Source organism: Leptodactylus fuscus, chromosome 1 (assembly GCF_031893055.1).
Source record: "Leptodactylus fuscus isolate aLepFus1 chromosome 1, aLepFus1.hap2, whole genome shotgun sequence".
In the NCBI taxonomy this organism is placed as follows: domain Eukaryota; kingdom Metazoa; phylum Chordata; class Amphibia; order Anura; family Leptodactylidae; genus Leptodactylus; species Leptodactylus fuscus.
In genome coordinates, this window is record NC_134265.1 from 120,445,302 (window position 1) to 120,461,266 (window position 15,965).

Genomic DNA, 15,965 nt, shown 5'->3' on the forward strand with positions numbered 1-15,965 from the left:
AGTGGGAAAACTGGTGGTGCAAAATAAGATTCAGTCCAAATTTTTGTAAAGGGTCTACATGTTATGGTTTGTGAGCCCATTCTGAATAAGGGTGCACATGCAAGGTTACTTGTATTGTAAATGTTACATATTGTTACCCCAATATTGTGCTATGTAATGTACTACAGAACCTGATGGTGCCATTGAAATAAATAATGGCCTATGTAAGATAATTTAGTGATTCTAACATTATCAATCTATGTATTCCATATATTTTACATGTATCGGGGACCTAAATATGTTGTTTTCCATCTCATGTCATCTGACCTTTTCCTAAATTTTGCAGAACTCTGTAAATGAGAGAGGTAACAGAATATATCCTGATAAAGCTCATATGGTTGGTCTGTATTATACATGTTGTACTTACTGTTTTCTCCTTCTCTTTTACTTTTTGCTTTGCTTCCTTTTCAGTTTCCCTTACAAGCTGCTTGATGAACCCACCAGGAATGACTGAAAATAGAGGTGGAGGAGATGTAGGTGTTGGCCCCTTGTCTTCTTCTTTGATCTATATAAGTTCAAAAAACTATAAATACAGAACATTGTGTGACATAATACTGAAATGACTGTCTGAAGCCCGCACAACACCTCAGGGAATAAAGCATGCAATGAGCAGTGATATCCATGTATATACGTATAGTACCTTTACATTAGTGATGGCAGAATGATAAAAACAACACATACACATTAGACTATTATCACCAGAACCCACCACATTATGTGAGATCTACTGATATTAGTATGTTTTTGGGGTTAGACTAACGGTTTCCTATTGCCAGAGGTCATGTGAAAGAAGGACTGGACATACTGAAGCTAAGCTACTGTTCAGGGTAGATAGATCAGTTATTTCCTGTATCCAATCCAATAAACAAACGTGTTTACTACATGTTAGGAGTGATAGCTATCTGCTGAAAGAGCAACTTGGCCAACAGCTAGGCCATGTACATACAATGCTTGATAGTAGCTTGGTTCAACAAAGAATTTCAATTGGGTGCATTGATGAATGACACAGGATCGCTTTATGAATATCTCAACACAGATTTTATATATATATATATATATATATATATATATATATATATATATACAGTCCTATGAAAAAGTTTGGGCACCCCTATTAATCTTAATCATTTTTAGTTCTAAATATTTTGGTATTTGCAACAGCCATTTCAGTTTGATATATCTAATAACTGATGGACACAGTAATATTTCAGGATTGAAATGAGGTTTATTGTACTAACAGAAAATGCGCAATATGCATTAAACCAAAATTTGACCGGTGCAAAAGTATGGGCACCTCAACAGAAAAGTGACATTAATATTTAGTAGATCCTCCTTTTGCAAAGATAACAGCCTCTAGTCGCTTCCTGTAGCTTTTAATCAGTTCCTGGATCCTGGATAAAGGTATTTTGGACAAACAATTCAAGTTCAGTTAAGTTAGATGGTCGCCGAGCATGGACAGCCCGCTTCAAATCATCCCACAGATGTTCAATGATATTCAGGTCTGGGGACTGGGATGGCAATTCCAGAACATTGTAATTGTTCCTCTGCATGAATGCCTGAGGATTTGGAGCGGTGTTTTGGATCATTGTCTTGCTGAAATATCCATCCCCGGCGTAACTTCAACTTCGTCACTGATTCTTGAACATTATTCTCAAGAATCTGCTGATACTGAGTGGAATCCATGTGACCCTCAACTTTAACAAGATTCCCGATGCCGGCATTGGCCACACAGCCCCAAAGCATGATGGAACCTCCACCAAATTTTACAGTGGGTAGCATGTGTTTTTCTTGGAATGCTGTTTCTTTTTGGACGCCATGCATAACGCCTTTTTTTATAACCAAACAACTCAATTTTTGTTTCCAAAATGAAGCTGCCTTGTCCAAATGTGCTTTTTCATACCTCAGGCAACTCTATTTGTGGCGTACGTGCAGAATCGGCTTCTTTCTCATCACTCTCCCATACAGCTTCTATTTCTGCAAAGTGCGCTGTATAGTTGACTGATGCACAGTGACACCATCTGCAGCAAGATGATGCTGCAGCTCTTTGGAGGTGGTCTGTGGATTGTCCTTGACTGTTCTCACCATTCTTCTTCTCTGCCTTTCTGATATTTTTCTTGGCCTGCCACTTCTGGGCTTAACAAGAACTGTCCCTGTGGTCTTCCATTTCCTATGTTCCTCACAGTGGAAACTGACAGGTTAAATCTCTGAGACAGCTTTTTGTATCCTTCCGCTGAACAACTATGTTGAACAATCTTTGTTTTCAGATCATTTGAGAGTTGTTTTGAGTAGCCCATGATGCCACTCTTCAGAGGAGATTCAAATAGTAGAACAACTTGCAATTGGCCACGTTAAATACCTTTTCTCATGATTGGATACACCTGGCTATGAAGTTCAAAGCTCACTGAGGTTACAAAACCAATTTTGTGCTTCAGTAAGTCAGTAAAAAGTAGTGAGGAGTATTCAAATCAATAAAATGATAAGGGTGCCCATACTTTTGCACCGGTCAAATTTTGGTTTAATGCAGATTGCGCATTTTCTGTTAGTACAATAAACCTCATTTCAATCCTGAAATATTACTGTGTCCATCAGTTATTAGATATATCAAACTGAAATGGCTGTTGCAAACACCAAAATATTTAGAAAGAAAAATGATTAAGATTAATAGGGGTGCCCAAACTTTTTCATAGGACTGTATATGTATATATATATATATATATATATATATATTATAGGAAGAATCAGTGTTATCTTACAGGGGTGCACCATGATGTACAGTATATCGGTGCACATCGTACAAAGATTGCAAATAGCCATAAGGTGGACTTACACATTACATGAATGTCAGCCAAACATCTAATTCTGATGAAAGGAGGGATCTAACATGTTGCATTTATGCTTATTCTTAGGGAGATAAGCCATTGCTAGAGGTGTCTGGGATGACTTATTCCTATTTCCCTATTAAAGATGTGTGTACTCTAAGCCATTCATACGTGTATGGGTAGATCAGAAGCTATACTTAGCGGCTGAATGAGCAATTGCTTGGCAGATATCTACAGATCATGGACAGTCTTAGTCTATACATAAAATGGCATGCATAGTAAGGGGAATGGGTATGGTGCTAGAGAAGTGAGACTTTCCTTCTGTTCCCACAGTGCAAGTCGTGAGGAGATAGCCATGCTGTTAACAGTGTCTGGAGGTGGCTTGTTGCTTCAGAAGTGAGGAGTCAAGGCAAGTGCAACATTAGGCTTCAACACTGGACAGACAGGATGAGGTGATGTGGAGGGAAACAAGAGAAGAGAAATGGTTAGTTATTAAAAATGAATAATGGAAATTCTTATTATATGAAAAGAAATAAAAAAAAGGAACATTCCTGATCATATGCATTGACAACCTATCAAGACAAAAGACTTTCATCACTAAAATGTGTAGAGAAAACCAATTAAAACGCAAGAAAAATTATTAATTATTTATATTTTCAAAGATGTTTAATGAGGACCTTTTACCTCCTCCATCAGCTCTCTGAATCCTTCAATATGTGTCACTCCAATAATTCCAGCTCAGCTGGAGATTTTTCTCTTGTCCCACCATTCCTGAGCAATCTATGCTGTCATTTTCAGTTTTCAATATGCAGGCCTGAGTTGGAGAAAACATACAAGGACCTCCCACCTGACAGTAAGGAGCATAATTAGATTACTGGGTGCTGAACCGAACAGCACTGATTGCTCAGGAACAGTAGGGGGTAGAAAAAAAATCCAAATGAAATGAAATCAGTGGAGTGGCATCTATAAAATGATACAAAAAATTGGAGTTGTTGGAGTTGGCGAAAGTTCTTCTTTGAGTTATAATTGTTCACAAATTTAAATATGGCTATGTTCATGGGGAAACCACTTCAAGATACAACTGAACATGGTCCATGACTCAGGACCTTCTCTGTAATGGAGGTGGCTTGATGATATCATTGGTTCACTTACCTTAGTCCTCAGGAGCCTGGCCACAAGTGGGAATGTTGGCAGGTGAGTATTCTATGCTGAGATAGTAAAATACTCTACTTGGAGAACTGGTCTCCAATTCTAAGAAGCCAAAGGTATCTACAGGAAAAGAGGGATGGAAATGGCCGTTTGTTGCCATAAGAGAAGGAGAAAGGAATGGAACCACTGAGCATCCTGTAAACCAAGCAGGCTTCAAAACTCAGACAATGGGGCCAATTCACACTACTATGAGCCAAAGAGCAGAAAATCATAAAAGACAGCTAAACAGAGGAAAACACCTGCCAGTAGTTGGGATGGATTTAGCAGAAGTCACACAACAAGCCGGCAACAGCATGAAAGTCGCCATCTTGCTCTAGTCCAGAGGGAAAGTTAAGCCACAGTTCAGAAACAAGAAAGAGACGGCAATATCAGAAACATGGTGTGTTCAGCCTGAATAACTAAACTAGTTCTGTTATTTTGCCAGTGACTAGAAGGGAGAATGTACTTCCTCAGTGAAGAGAATTAGGTGAGACAGTTCTGCGTTATCCCTATTGTTGGTGTATTGAGTGTGAAGTATTCTGGACCTAGTACCAGTTATATTGAGATTGTGCCATTATAAAAGTGAAGCACTTCTGTTACTCACTATTGTTGAATACTTCATGTGAATTACCAGAAGTTGCCAATGTAACCCTGGGAGACTGCTTACAGAGGAGAGGTGAAAACTACCAAAGATGGAGTATTATAGACAAGTTAACCAGTTATTGTATTCACTGTCCCTAAGTACTTTTCTGTGTGCTATGATAAGCCAGTCAATAAACTGTTACATACATAGACAATAGAGATGAGCGAACAGAGAAATATTCGAGATTCGATATTCATTTCGAATAGCCCCTCAATATTTGACTATTCGAACGAATATTGAACCCCATTATAGTCTATCGGGAAAAATGCTTTGTTTCAAGGGAAGCCACACTTCGACTCAGGAGAGTCACCAAGTCCACTATGACATGAGATGTAGCAGAGCTGAGTGTGCGTTGAGCTCTGCTACACCAGAGATGTAGCAGAGCTGAGTGTGCTACACCAGCTCTGATGCATTTATGGTGTAGAAGAGCTCAGCACGCACTCAGCTCTGCTACATCTCGGGTGTAGCAGAGCTCAGCGCACACTCAGCTCTGCTACATCTCGGGTGTAGCAGGGCTCAGTGCACGGCCAGCTCTGCTACACCTGTGATCTCAACACTGCTACATCTGAGATCAAACCAGAATGGAGACTGCTGTGGACCAATCTTAGACTCCGCCTCCTCCGGCAGAACCAGCGTTGATTGGCCGAATGCTGTACTCTGTATGGCATTCGGCCAATCAATGCTGGTCAATGCATTCTTATGGGAAAAAGTCAGCTCCCGCATATCGCAAGCTGACAGGGATAGAGCCCCAAAGAGTTGTTTCAGTAACATTCCCACCTAAATAAAGGAAATCCCTAGCTAACCCTGCCAGTACATCTATCCCTGTCTCACAGTCACATAGTTCACAGTCTCATATGACCCGAATCTGAAATCGACCATTCGTATAAAGTGAAGGTCACTTGTTTTAGCCAGCCAATTACTTTTTCTGATTTTTTTTTCCGGTGCCTCCGTTGTCGTAGTTCCTGGGAGGGGATGCGTTTACCTCGTGGTATTCGATTGTAATCGAATACCACGAACGGCCTGATATATTCAATCGAATATCAATTTGATCGAACGCCGTTCGCTCATCTCTAATAGACAAGTGTCTCTCGCCTGTCACCATTTCATCTCCACAACATTAGTAACAGGGGCTTCTTTTCTATTTAGGGTACAGAATAGGACATATATTTATTTAGGGGGTAAAGTGTTGGGGCACAGTGGTCATTTTTTTAATAACTGGGGAAATCTTGTTGACATATTCCTAAACAGCAGGCACAGTGGGGCAATTTTTTTTTTTTTTTTTTTTTTTTTTTATTAAACAGGGGGTACAGTGGGAACCTTTTTAATAGAGGGTATAGTGTGGATATTTTTCTTATGATGAGCGGGGAGCACCAAAAGTGCATAGAGTGCCATCCAACCAAAAACCCTCCCTGTCTGGTACATTATATATATTATGGTTTACATATGTATTATACCATTTCTACAACTTGTAAGATCGGGAAAGTAGGAACAATTCTTCGTATTATCACATAGCCTGTAGACTAAAGGCTAAAGCCTAATACTAATACCCAAAGCAAGCAACAATGAAAACCTTGAGCCTTGAGACATTTTATTACATAAGTCCAATAGTATCACAATCAGTAGGTTCAATAGGTCACTTTTGTGATTATCTTTGTTTCTGACCAGTTTCATAAACATATATTTCTTTGTCCATAAATCTTAAAATGCCAGAATTCATATTTTATGATCATCTCACCTCTCAAAAATAAAGTGTAAGAAAAACTTATGTACCTACAAAATACAAGGTTTCATAAAACTATATTGAAATAAAATGTAAACCGTTATGAAAGTTGGAATGCAGAGAGGAAGAAAATGCTACTGGTTTAAGGCTAAAATGTATTAGATCGCTAAAGGGTTACAATGTGAATATGGCACCAGATGTGACAGCTATGTTTACTTGAATAAGTTGAAAATCTGCAATAAAAAAGCGACATTTTCGGAGGGTTTTTTACAATTTTAATGTGACTGTTAGGGGGTTAGAAGGCAAGTAACAGATTTTCTAGTCCCTATCATCTAATAAGCCTAAGGATTATAGTTGCCCTGTGTGACACTACTAGAGGACGCAGTGGTGAGACATGGGGCTATCTTTGACGACTTGTCGTGACCTTCTTTAATCCTGTGTGACACTAAATCCTGCTCTCCTCACAATGAAGTCTGCCAAATGCTTGCTTCAGTTAATCATTTGCTAAAGGCTTCCAGTTTTACTCATAATGTATTCTCTATATTTAGAGATTGAATTCACCTTAGGTATTACCAGACCTAGAAGCCAAAGTCCCCAGCCAACAAGACCTGTCCAAGGGAAAACAGCACACCCACTCTTGTAAGATAAGCTTGTTGCAGAGTTTAATGATACAGGGACACCTGTTGTCCCTTCCATTTCTTTCCAATTACACATACAAAACATATTCTTAATGGATCCATATTATGTAGAATTATCTTAAAAGGCATTTTAAAAGTTGACCACTTATTTGCTTTTGCTGTAATCTCCCCTTATAAATTTGTCACATAAAGTTGGGAACACTAGACCACCAACAGGACCTTGTGGTTTATTTCCCAAATATTCCTATAAAGTATGGCCATACCTAGAGTAAATAAGCAGGGTAAATGTGGGGTATACTCAAGCTTCACTGCTGAACACTGCCCAAAACCAATTGAAGGGCTGAACTTCATGAACATTCATCAAAACAAATCTCATGAAGTTCCCCCATCTCTACTCATGACCATGTTGAAAAAAAAATAGTAAAATTCTGATACCCCTATATGTAATGCAGCTGGTGCGGACCCATTGTGGCACCAAACAAATTTATGTTGCTGCAGATCAAGTGATCCTTTCTGCTGATGGTCTGTCTGAGCTATCAAGACCCTCAAATAATCACTGCTGCCAACACATGCTCACAGCTAGATCAGAACGGTCTACATTATGGGCAATTTGTGAGAACAACTATCCATCTTTTCTCAGTCCAATGATATGCCCACTCTGAAAATCTGTCAACTAGGAATGTCAAAGATGTATGTCTAGCAATCTACGATCTCTCACTAAGAGTTACATGGCTGTCTGGCACTTGCAAATTACTCTTATTATAAAAGATACACATGCTACATGTAAAGTACTGATGGAATTAATTTATGGAAATTACTTTGAAGAGACATCAATGTGCTGGTATATTGTAGTTTTAATGTGAGCTCCTTTATGTGTCATTGCACAGATGATCCAATTATATAGTTTTACGTTGCGTCCTCATGATAGCGACAGATATTTCTACAATATACAGTCCTATGAAAAAGTTTGGGCACCCCTATTAATCTTAATCATTTTTAGTTCTAAATATTTTGGTATTTGCAACAGCCATTTCAGTTTGATATATCTAATAACTGATGGACACAGTAATATTTCAGGATTGAAATGAGGTTTATTGTACTAACAGAAAATGCGCAATATGCATTAAACCAAAATTTGACCGGTGCAAAAGTATGGGCACCTCAACAGAAAAGTGACATTAATATTTAGTACATCCTCCTTTTGCAAAGATAACAGCCTCTAGTCGCTTCCTGTAGCTTTTAATCAGTTCCTGGATCCTGGATAAAGGTATTTTGGACAAACAATTCAAGTTCAGTTAAGTTAGATGGTCGCCGAGCATGGACAGCCCGCTTCAAATCATCCCACAGATGTTCAATGATATTCAGGTCTGGGGACTGGGATGGCCATTCCAGAACATTGTAATTGTTCCTCTGCATGAATGCCTGAGGATTTGGAGCGGTGTTTTGGATCATTGTCTTGCTGAAATATCCATCCCCGGCGTAACTTCAACTTCGTCACTGATTCTTGAACATTATTCTCAAGAATCTGCTGATACTGAGTGGAATCCATGCGACCCTCAACTTTAACAAGATTCCCGATGCCGGCATTGGCCACACAGCCCCAAAGCATGATGGAACCTCCACCAAATTTTACAGTGGGTAGCATGTGTTTTTCTTGGAATGCTGTTTCTTTTTGGACGCCATGCATAACGCCTTTTTTTATAACCAAACAACTCAATTTTTGTTTCCAAAATGAAGCTGCCTTGTCCAAATGTGCTTTTTCATACCTCAGGCAACTCTATTTGTGGCGTACGTGCAGAAACGGCTTCTTTCTCATCACTCTCCCATACAGCTTCTATTTCTGCAAAGTGCGCTGTATAGTTGACCGATGCACAGTGACACCATCTGCAGCAAGATGATGCTGCAGCTCTTTGGAGGTGGTCTGTGGATTGTCCTTGACTGTTCTCACCATTCTTCTTCTCTGCCTTTCTGATATTTTTCTTGGCCTGCCACTTCTGGGCTTAACAAGAACTGTCCCTGTGGTCTTCCATTTCCTTACTATGTTCCTCACAGTGGAAACTGACAGGTTAAATCTCTGAGACAACTTTTTGTATCCTTCCCCTGAACAACTATGTTGAACAATCTTTGTTTTCAGATCATTTGAGAGTTGTTGTGAGTAGCCCATGATGCCACTCTTCAGAGGAGATTCAAATAGGAGATCAACTTGCAATTGGCCACCTTAAATACCTTTTCTTATGATTGGATACATCTGGCTATGAAGTTCAAAGCTCACTGAGGTTACAAAACCAATTTTGTGCTTCAGTAAGTCAGTAAAAAGTAGTTAGGGGAATTCAAATCAATAAAATGATAAGGGTGCCCATACTTTTGCACCGGTCAAATTTTGGTTTAATGCATATTGCACATTTTCTGTTAGTACAATAAACCTCATTTCAATCCTGAAATATTACTGTGTCCATCAGTTATTAGATATATCAAACTGAAATGGCTGTTGCAAACACCAAAATATTTAGAACAAAAAATGATTAAGATTAATAGGGGTGCCCAAACTTTTTCATAGGACTGTATATATTAATGTGGTGGTACTATGATTACTGATGGAAATATTCTGATACTGGTGCTGTACAATGTGAACTCAGAACAGCAAAACAGATAGAGCACATTATGAAGATCAACAGTTATTCCAGAAGTAGTGCCGCAATTTCTTGTGTTCTTTTCTTCAGCGGCTGTTTAAGGAACACAGCCTTGCCACATGATTTGGATTGTAAAGAGACCCACTGAAGCTCTGTTGCCAAGAACCCACACAAACCTGAAGCCATCCCTGCTAGTTATTCTGGCTCTTGACTAGGAATTAAGGAGTCAAAAAAACAGGATAAACAGGATTTGACCCATATTTTGGGTCAAGTCCAAAACTTTTAGAGTTCGCCACCCAAGAAAAACTAATGAACTCTGGGGTCTCCTGAGACCCCAGAGTATAATAAGTGGAGACACAGGCAATAAAAATAAACTATTATACTCATCTTACCTCACCTCTCCTGGGCATGCAGTGGTTCTCTTACAATCCTCTACAGGCCTCTTCCAGTGATATTATGCACCACAGGGACTTGTAAATGGCCACAGTGATGCACAACGTTGTGACGTGCCAGGTGTGGAACATCAGCCAGGAGCCAGAAGACGTCTACTGAGGATGCCAGGGGACTGTTTGATGTCCCAAGGATGCCCAGGAGATGTGGGACATGGTGAGTATAACAGTTTATTTTTACATGCCTCCCCTGGGCCTATACATATTATACTCTGGGGTCTGAGGATACATGACAGTATAATGACAGCGCTTCTGGTTCATGCTGAATAAGTTCAGCCCAAAACCAATTGAAGGGCTAAACTTCATGAATATTCATCAAAACAAATCTCATGAAGTTCCCCCATCTCTACTCATGACAATACAGGCACTAGAAGATCATGTTGAGAAAAAAATAGTAAAATTCTGATACCTCTATATGTAACACAGCTGGTGCAGACCCATTGTGCCACCAAACAAATTTATGTTAGGGCATAAATGGGAACCGGAGCTCGGTTCAGGAAACCACAAGTTTGCTACCTCTAGGACCAGTCTTTCCTTGTATACACTGAAGGCTGCCAATCATAGTGTGTCAGGCTAGTGGGAGTCCTGTAATGAATTATTCTGCCATTACACTCTCCTGCTCAAAATCATATAAACCTATATATCACAGAACTCAGCTTCTAGCCCTCTACCATATGCTGTTCTCAAATAGGTCAATAAAAATTGCCATATGGGTTTACTTTAAAGAAGACATTTCACCACCTTCATCAAGTCCAGTTCACTTAACGGCACCTGTTCCAATGATTCTATCACAGTTGGAAATTCTTCTCTAGCCCCGACTGTGCCCAAGCAATCAATGCATGACTCTGTACTGTCAGTAGGGCCGTGTCCGGCAGTAGTAGATAAAGGATGTGATTCTGAGCTCTGACACTGGCTGCCTCTCATTGGAGCTCTGAATCAAACTCCTTGCCTTACACTGCCCTTCAGGACACCACATACACCAAAATAAACTGCACTTATTGCTCGGGAATGGTGGAGGTTAGAGAGAAATTTTCAATTGTGCTGGAATCAGTGGAACGGTGCCTATTAACACATGCTAAGAACTATAATTGATAGAGGTGGTGAAAGGTCCTCTTTAATATATAACTGTCAGTATTAAGTGACAGAATGAGAGGGAACTGAATTTTTATTTTTATAGAGGTTTACAGTGCAGTATTTGGATGTTGTCTTTGCACGTAGAAAGTCATGTATCTCTATAGAAAACAAATACTGTAAATGAAGTTCATGGACGATTCTGTCACACTGTGCAGCATATCATATATAAGACAGTATATAAAGCGGATATTCATAGAGAAGACTGTCAATGGTCAGGTGTGACAACATTTTAGTCACGACCAGCTGGAGACTTACTAAATAGAACATCATATCCAGGAATAAAATGTTACAGAGCATATGTGCCATAAATAATTGAGCTAGTACCAGAAGCTCTTGGATTCCAATGCAAAAGATGTAATGGGGCCCCCGCTTACCATGTGCTATCTATAATAATGTTGTGTCCTTATGTTGTATAGAGACATTTGAAGCCCCTGAGGCTCCAGGGCCTGGTAGTAATGGTTACTTATGCACTCCTTATATGCCCCTACCTATTACTTGGTCGTTATGCTATATAAAACTGTATAGTAATAGTCAAAATAAAGAAAATATCAGATATGGTGTCCTATGAATGAAGTGTGAGGGGGTACAATGACAATTGCCCTACACTTACCCTCTACAAATTTGAGCTGTTACTTTTGGCACTGTAAAGCTGCTGTATCCTGCATGTGAATATATTATACTCTTTGATACTGTACTGCACTGTTTTATGTCATATACCCCATAGGGAGCACCCTGAGTAGAGGTCCGGGCCTAGTCAACTACTGAAGAGCAAATTGGTGGCTGAGAGAGGTTCAGTGAGAAAGAGTGACTGAAGTATGAGGAGGAATATCCCAAGTTACCACCATGTGAAGAGAGTAAGGGAGCGTGTGAGCTGGAAGCCCTAAGACTAGGTTCATACGGTGAAATTTTCAGGAAGATTCTATGATGCTCAGAGTTCCTGCCTCCCAGTGACATACTGACCCATACTATAATCTGTATGGAATAATATGCCACTGGGAGGCAAGGACTCCTAACATCATAGATAGCTATTGACAATTGAAAGCATGTTTTACATTGGAGAGAATGCAAACAGAGGGGGCTCAGTCTGCCTCAGTTACTCTACTGTTGTTTAATTCCACTGCTCTATACTATGACAGAGTAATGAACTGTAATGACGGTCACGTGAACTTAGATTAAAAGGACTTAGGCTAGATTCACATCTGCATTCAGGTTTTCATTTGTCTGCTTGGGCACCCCCCAAATAGAGACTTGATCCCCTTAAAAAAGCGGTTGCCTGCGGAAACCCACTAACCACATATACTATAAATTCTACTCGGTTTCTGCTCGTGTTTCCCCGAAAATAGGAGTGTCTTATATTAACTTCTGCTCCTAAAGATACGCTAGGTTTTATTTTCAGGGGATATCTTATCATTCCTGTTCCCCCCTCCTCAACTAAACATTAGCATTGTCTTATTAACCACTTCAGTACCGGGCAAATTTGTGGTCCAGGACCAGACACATTTTCGTTTTTTTTTGTATGTGCAGTTTTCCCGTATGTTTCAGTCAACTAATTTTTGCGTCTTTTTTTCGGGGACACATAGGGCTTTATTTTTATGTTGTTTTTATTTTTGAATGCGTTTTAATTCTTTTTATATCCAGGAAAATATAAACATAATAGGAGGGAAATTGTGTCTGGTTTTCAATGTATTATTATTATTTTTTATTTAATAACACAAAGTGTCACTGAAAAACTTTATAAAATAGTTTTTCCTCTCCGTGACGGTAATTTTTATTTTGTATAGTGTCGTCGGAGGTGGGGCTATAACCTTTAATAACGGCGTTCTATTAGTGTATTTTTTTATTACTATTTTATTTACTTTTTTTTTTTTTTAAACTTTTTTTATTTTATATATATATATATATATATATATATATATATATATATATATTTTTTTTTTTTTTTTTTTTTTTTTTTTATTTTCAGATTGTGTCCCCATAAGGTGATAAGAGACCTTTTGGGGACATCTGATCACTTTTTTTTTTTTGTTAGGGAGGCTGATTTCCCCTATAACTGGGGCTGGTACATTTAGCCTCAGTTGCAGGAGGAATACAGCCTCCTGCACGCTGTATACGCAGTATAAAGAGCTGATCTGGGTCCTGTAGGACCCAGCAGCTCTTGCAAGACACTGCTCCTGGCGGATCACGTGACCGCCGGGTCAGAAGGTGGCCGCATCATGGCGGCGCCCATAGCCTTGTATACAGCGCTCATTGAGTGCTGTACACACAGCGATCGAGATGGCAGGGAAGGGAATAAACCTTCCCTGCCATCTCTCTGGGAGCTCCGGCTCCCAGCTTCAGTAGCTGCACGATCTCCGTGCAGCTGCTGTGTTCTGACTGGACGTACCGTTACGTCTTGTCAGAACTAGGCAACCGCTATCCGGACATATATTCTCTATGGGCAGTCCGGAAGTGGTTAAATAAACACGTTCTTGCTAGTGCCTTGTGTTTGCTGCTCAAAGAACATATAAAGGAAAGCATTGCAGCCGCTGCTGCTTGTAAGAAATTGCAATAGGTCTTATATTGAGGGGATGTCTTATATATACATACTGTACATGCAATTGAACTTCTTGTATTGTATAAAAGCTTACTTGGATTTCAATGTATACCAAACTTATATAAGGACCATCTCCAGATAGTCTAAACAGTTTTTGTCTTCCCCTGGATCAATATAGCAACAGAATAGGTTAGAATTTTGTCTTTAATACATAATAACAAATTTGGCATTTTTTTTAAGGGGTTAAAATATAAATAAAACCATATAAATTTGGTATCCCTGGAATTGTAATGCAACATAGAATATAGATGACATGTCATTTTGGCTGCACATTGAGCGCCGTAAAAACGGAAGCCCGTAAGAAAGTCACACAATTGCACTTTTTCTTCAAATCCACCCCATTCTGATTTTTTTTCCAGCTTCCCAGTACATTGTACAGAATAATAAATTGTAGCAACATGAAGAACAATTTGTCCCACAAACATTAAGCCATCATATAGCTCTGAGAACGGAAAGATGAAAAAGTTGTGGGTCTTGGAAGGGGGAGAGTGGAGTCAAAAACGAAAAACAAAAAATGCCTCAGGTGGGAAGGGGTTAAAAGGAGGGTCAATGGCAAAGGTGATGCTTAGAGATGGACAAAACTCTTAGGTTTTGTTTTAGTCTCGGATGGCTTAGGTCCAAGATTAGTTTCGGGTCAAACAAATTCCGTATGAACCACACCTTAAAGGGATTCTACCACTAAACTAACATTTTTTCTAATGACCACGTCGGAATAGCCTTAAGAAAGGCTATTCGTCTCCTACCTTTAGACGTGGTCTCCGCCGCACCCTTCCGTAGAAATACCGGTTTTAACCGGTATGCAAATGAGCTCTCCGCAGCAATGAGAACGGGCTCCAGCGCTGAAACGCCGGTGAGCGCGTCCCCATTGCTGCCCGAGAGCTATTTCCAGCGCCGCCTCCTTCTTGAGCAGCAACTCTGCCTCTTCTGTCTTCTGATGCAGTCCAACTTCCGACGCCTGCGCAGTAGGCTCCTGTATTGAACTACAAGAGCTCTTGCTCTTGTAGTTCAACACAGGAGCATACAGCAGCCTCCCAAAAATGGCCGCCGGCCGCTCCTGTTTTGAACCCATTTTTGGGAGGCTGCTCCTGTAGTTCAATACAGGAGCCTACTGCGCAGGCGTCAGAAGTTGGACCGCATCAGAAGACAGAAGAGGCGGAGTTGCTGCTCAAGAAGGAGGCGGCGCTGGAAACAGCTCTCGGGCAGCAACGGGGACACTCTCACCGGCGTTTCAGCGCTGGGGCCCGCCCTCATTGCTGCGGAGAGCTCAATTGCATACCGGTTAAAACCAGTATTTCTACGGAACGGCGCGGCAGAGACCACATCTAAAGGTAGGAGATGAATAAGCCTTTCTTAAGGCTATTCCAACGTGGTCATTAGAAAAAATGTTAGTTTAGTGGTAGAATCCCTTTAAAATGCCTTAAAACAGTGTATAACACCATACCCCCCAACTGTCCCAGATTCAGCGGGACAGTTGGGTGCCCCCTGTTTCAGTCGGCAAAAGGTATGTCCCAGATTCAACTCACCTGCGTTCAAAGAGGACACAGATGAGTTGAATACAGTGATCGTGAAACAGGAGCAGACAGCCCCTGCCTCCCCACTTTGCCCTCGGTGTGCTCTGGTTTTAGGAGCTGTAGGCACAATGTGATAACCTCACTCACATCACGCTTATAGCTCCGAGGACAAGAGACTGTAGACTGTGCAGCAGGGTAGCGAGGAGAGGTGAGTATCAGTGGGTTTTTTTATGTTAAACTTTTGCAGCTCAAGACCGTCACTAAACTGTGGGGGCAGATGAAGTGGGAGGACAATATACTGGGGGGCATATGAGGGGGACATTAAACTGGGGGGATATATGAAGAGGTACAGCAAACTGGGTGGGGCATATGAGGGGGACACTTTGGGGGCATATAAAGGAGGACATTAACCTTTGGGGATAGACAGAGGAGGACATGAAACTTTGGGGGCAGATAGAGGGCATTAAACTGTGAGGGCAGATGAAGAATGACATTAAACTTGGGGGTTACTGGAGGAGGACATTAAACTGGGGGCAACTAGAGGTGGACATTAAACTGAGGGCCACTGGAGGAGGACATTAAACTATGGAGCAGCTAGAAG

General features: G+C 40.5%; 1 protein-coding gene across 1 annotated transcript in view; it reads right to left on the reverse strand.

The window, feature by feature from the left end:
- MYO18B (myosin XVIIIB) overlaps nucleotides 1-15,965 on the reverse strand; it is a 456,489-nt gene that overhangs the window by 435,345 nt on the left and 5,179 nt on the right. The window contains exons 2-3 of the mRNA XM_075276574.1: nucleotides 3,177-3,292; nucleotides 407-544 (exon numbers count right to left, since the gene is read on the reverse strand). Of these exons, the coding sequence (XP_075132675.1) occupies nucleotides 407-544; nucleotides 3,177-3,215 (177 nt within the window). The 5' untranslated portion in view covers nucleotides 3,216-3,292. The remainder of the gene's footprint in view (nucleotides 1-406; nucleotides 545-3,176; nucleotides 3,293-15,965) is intronic.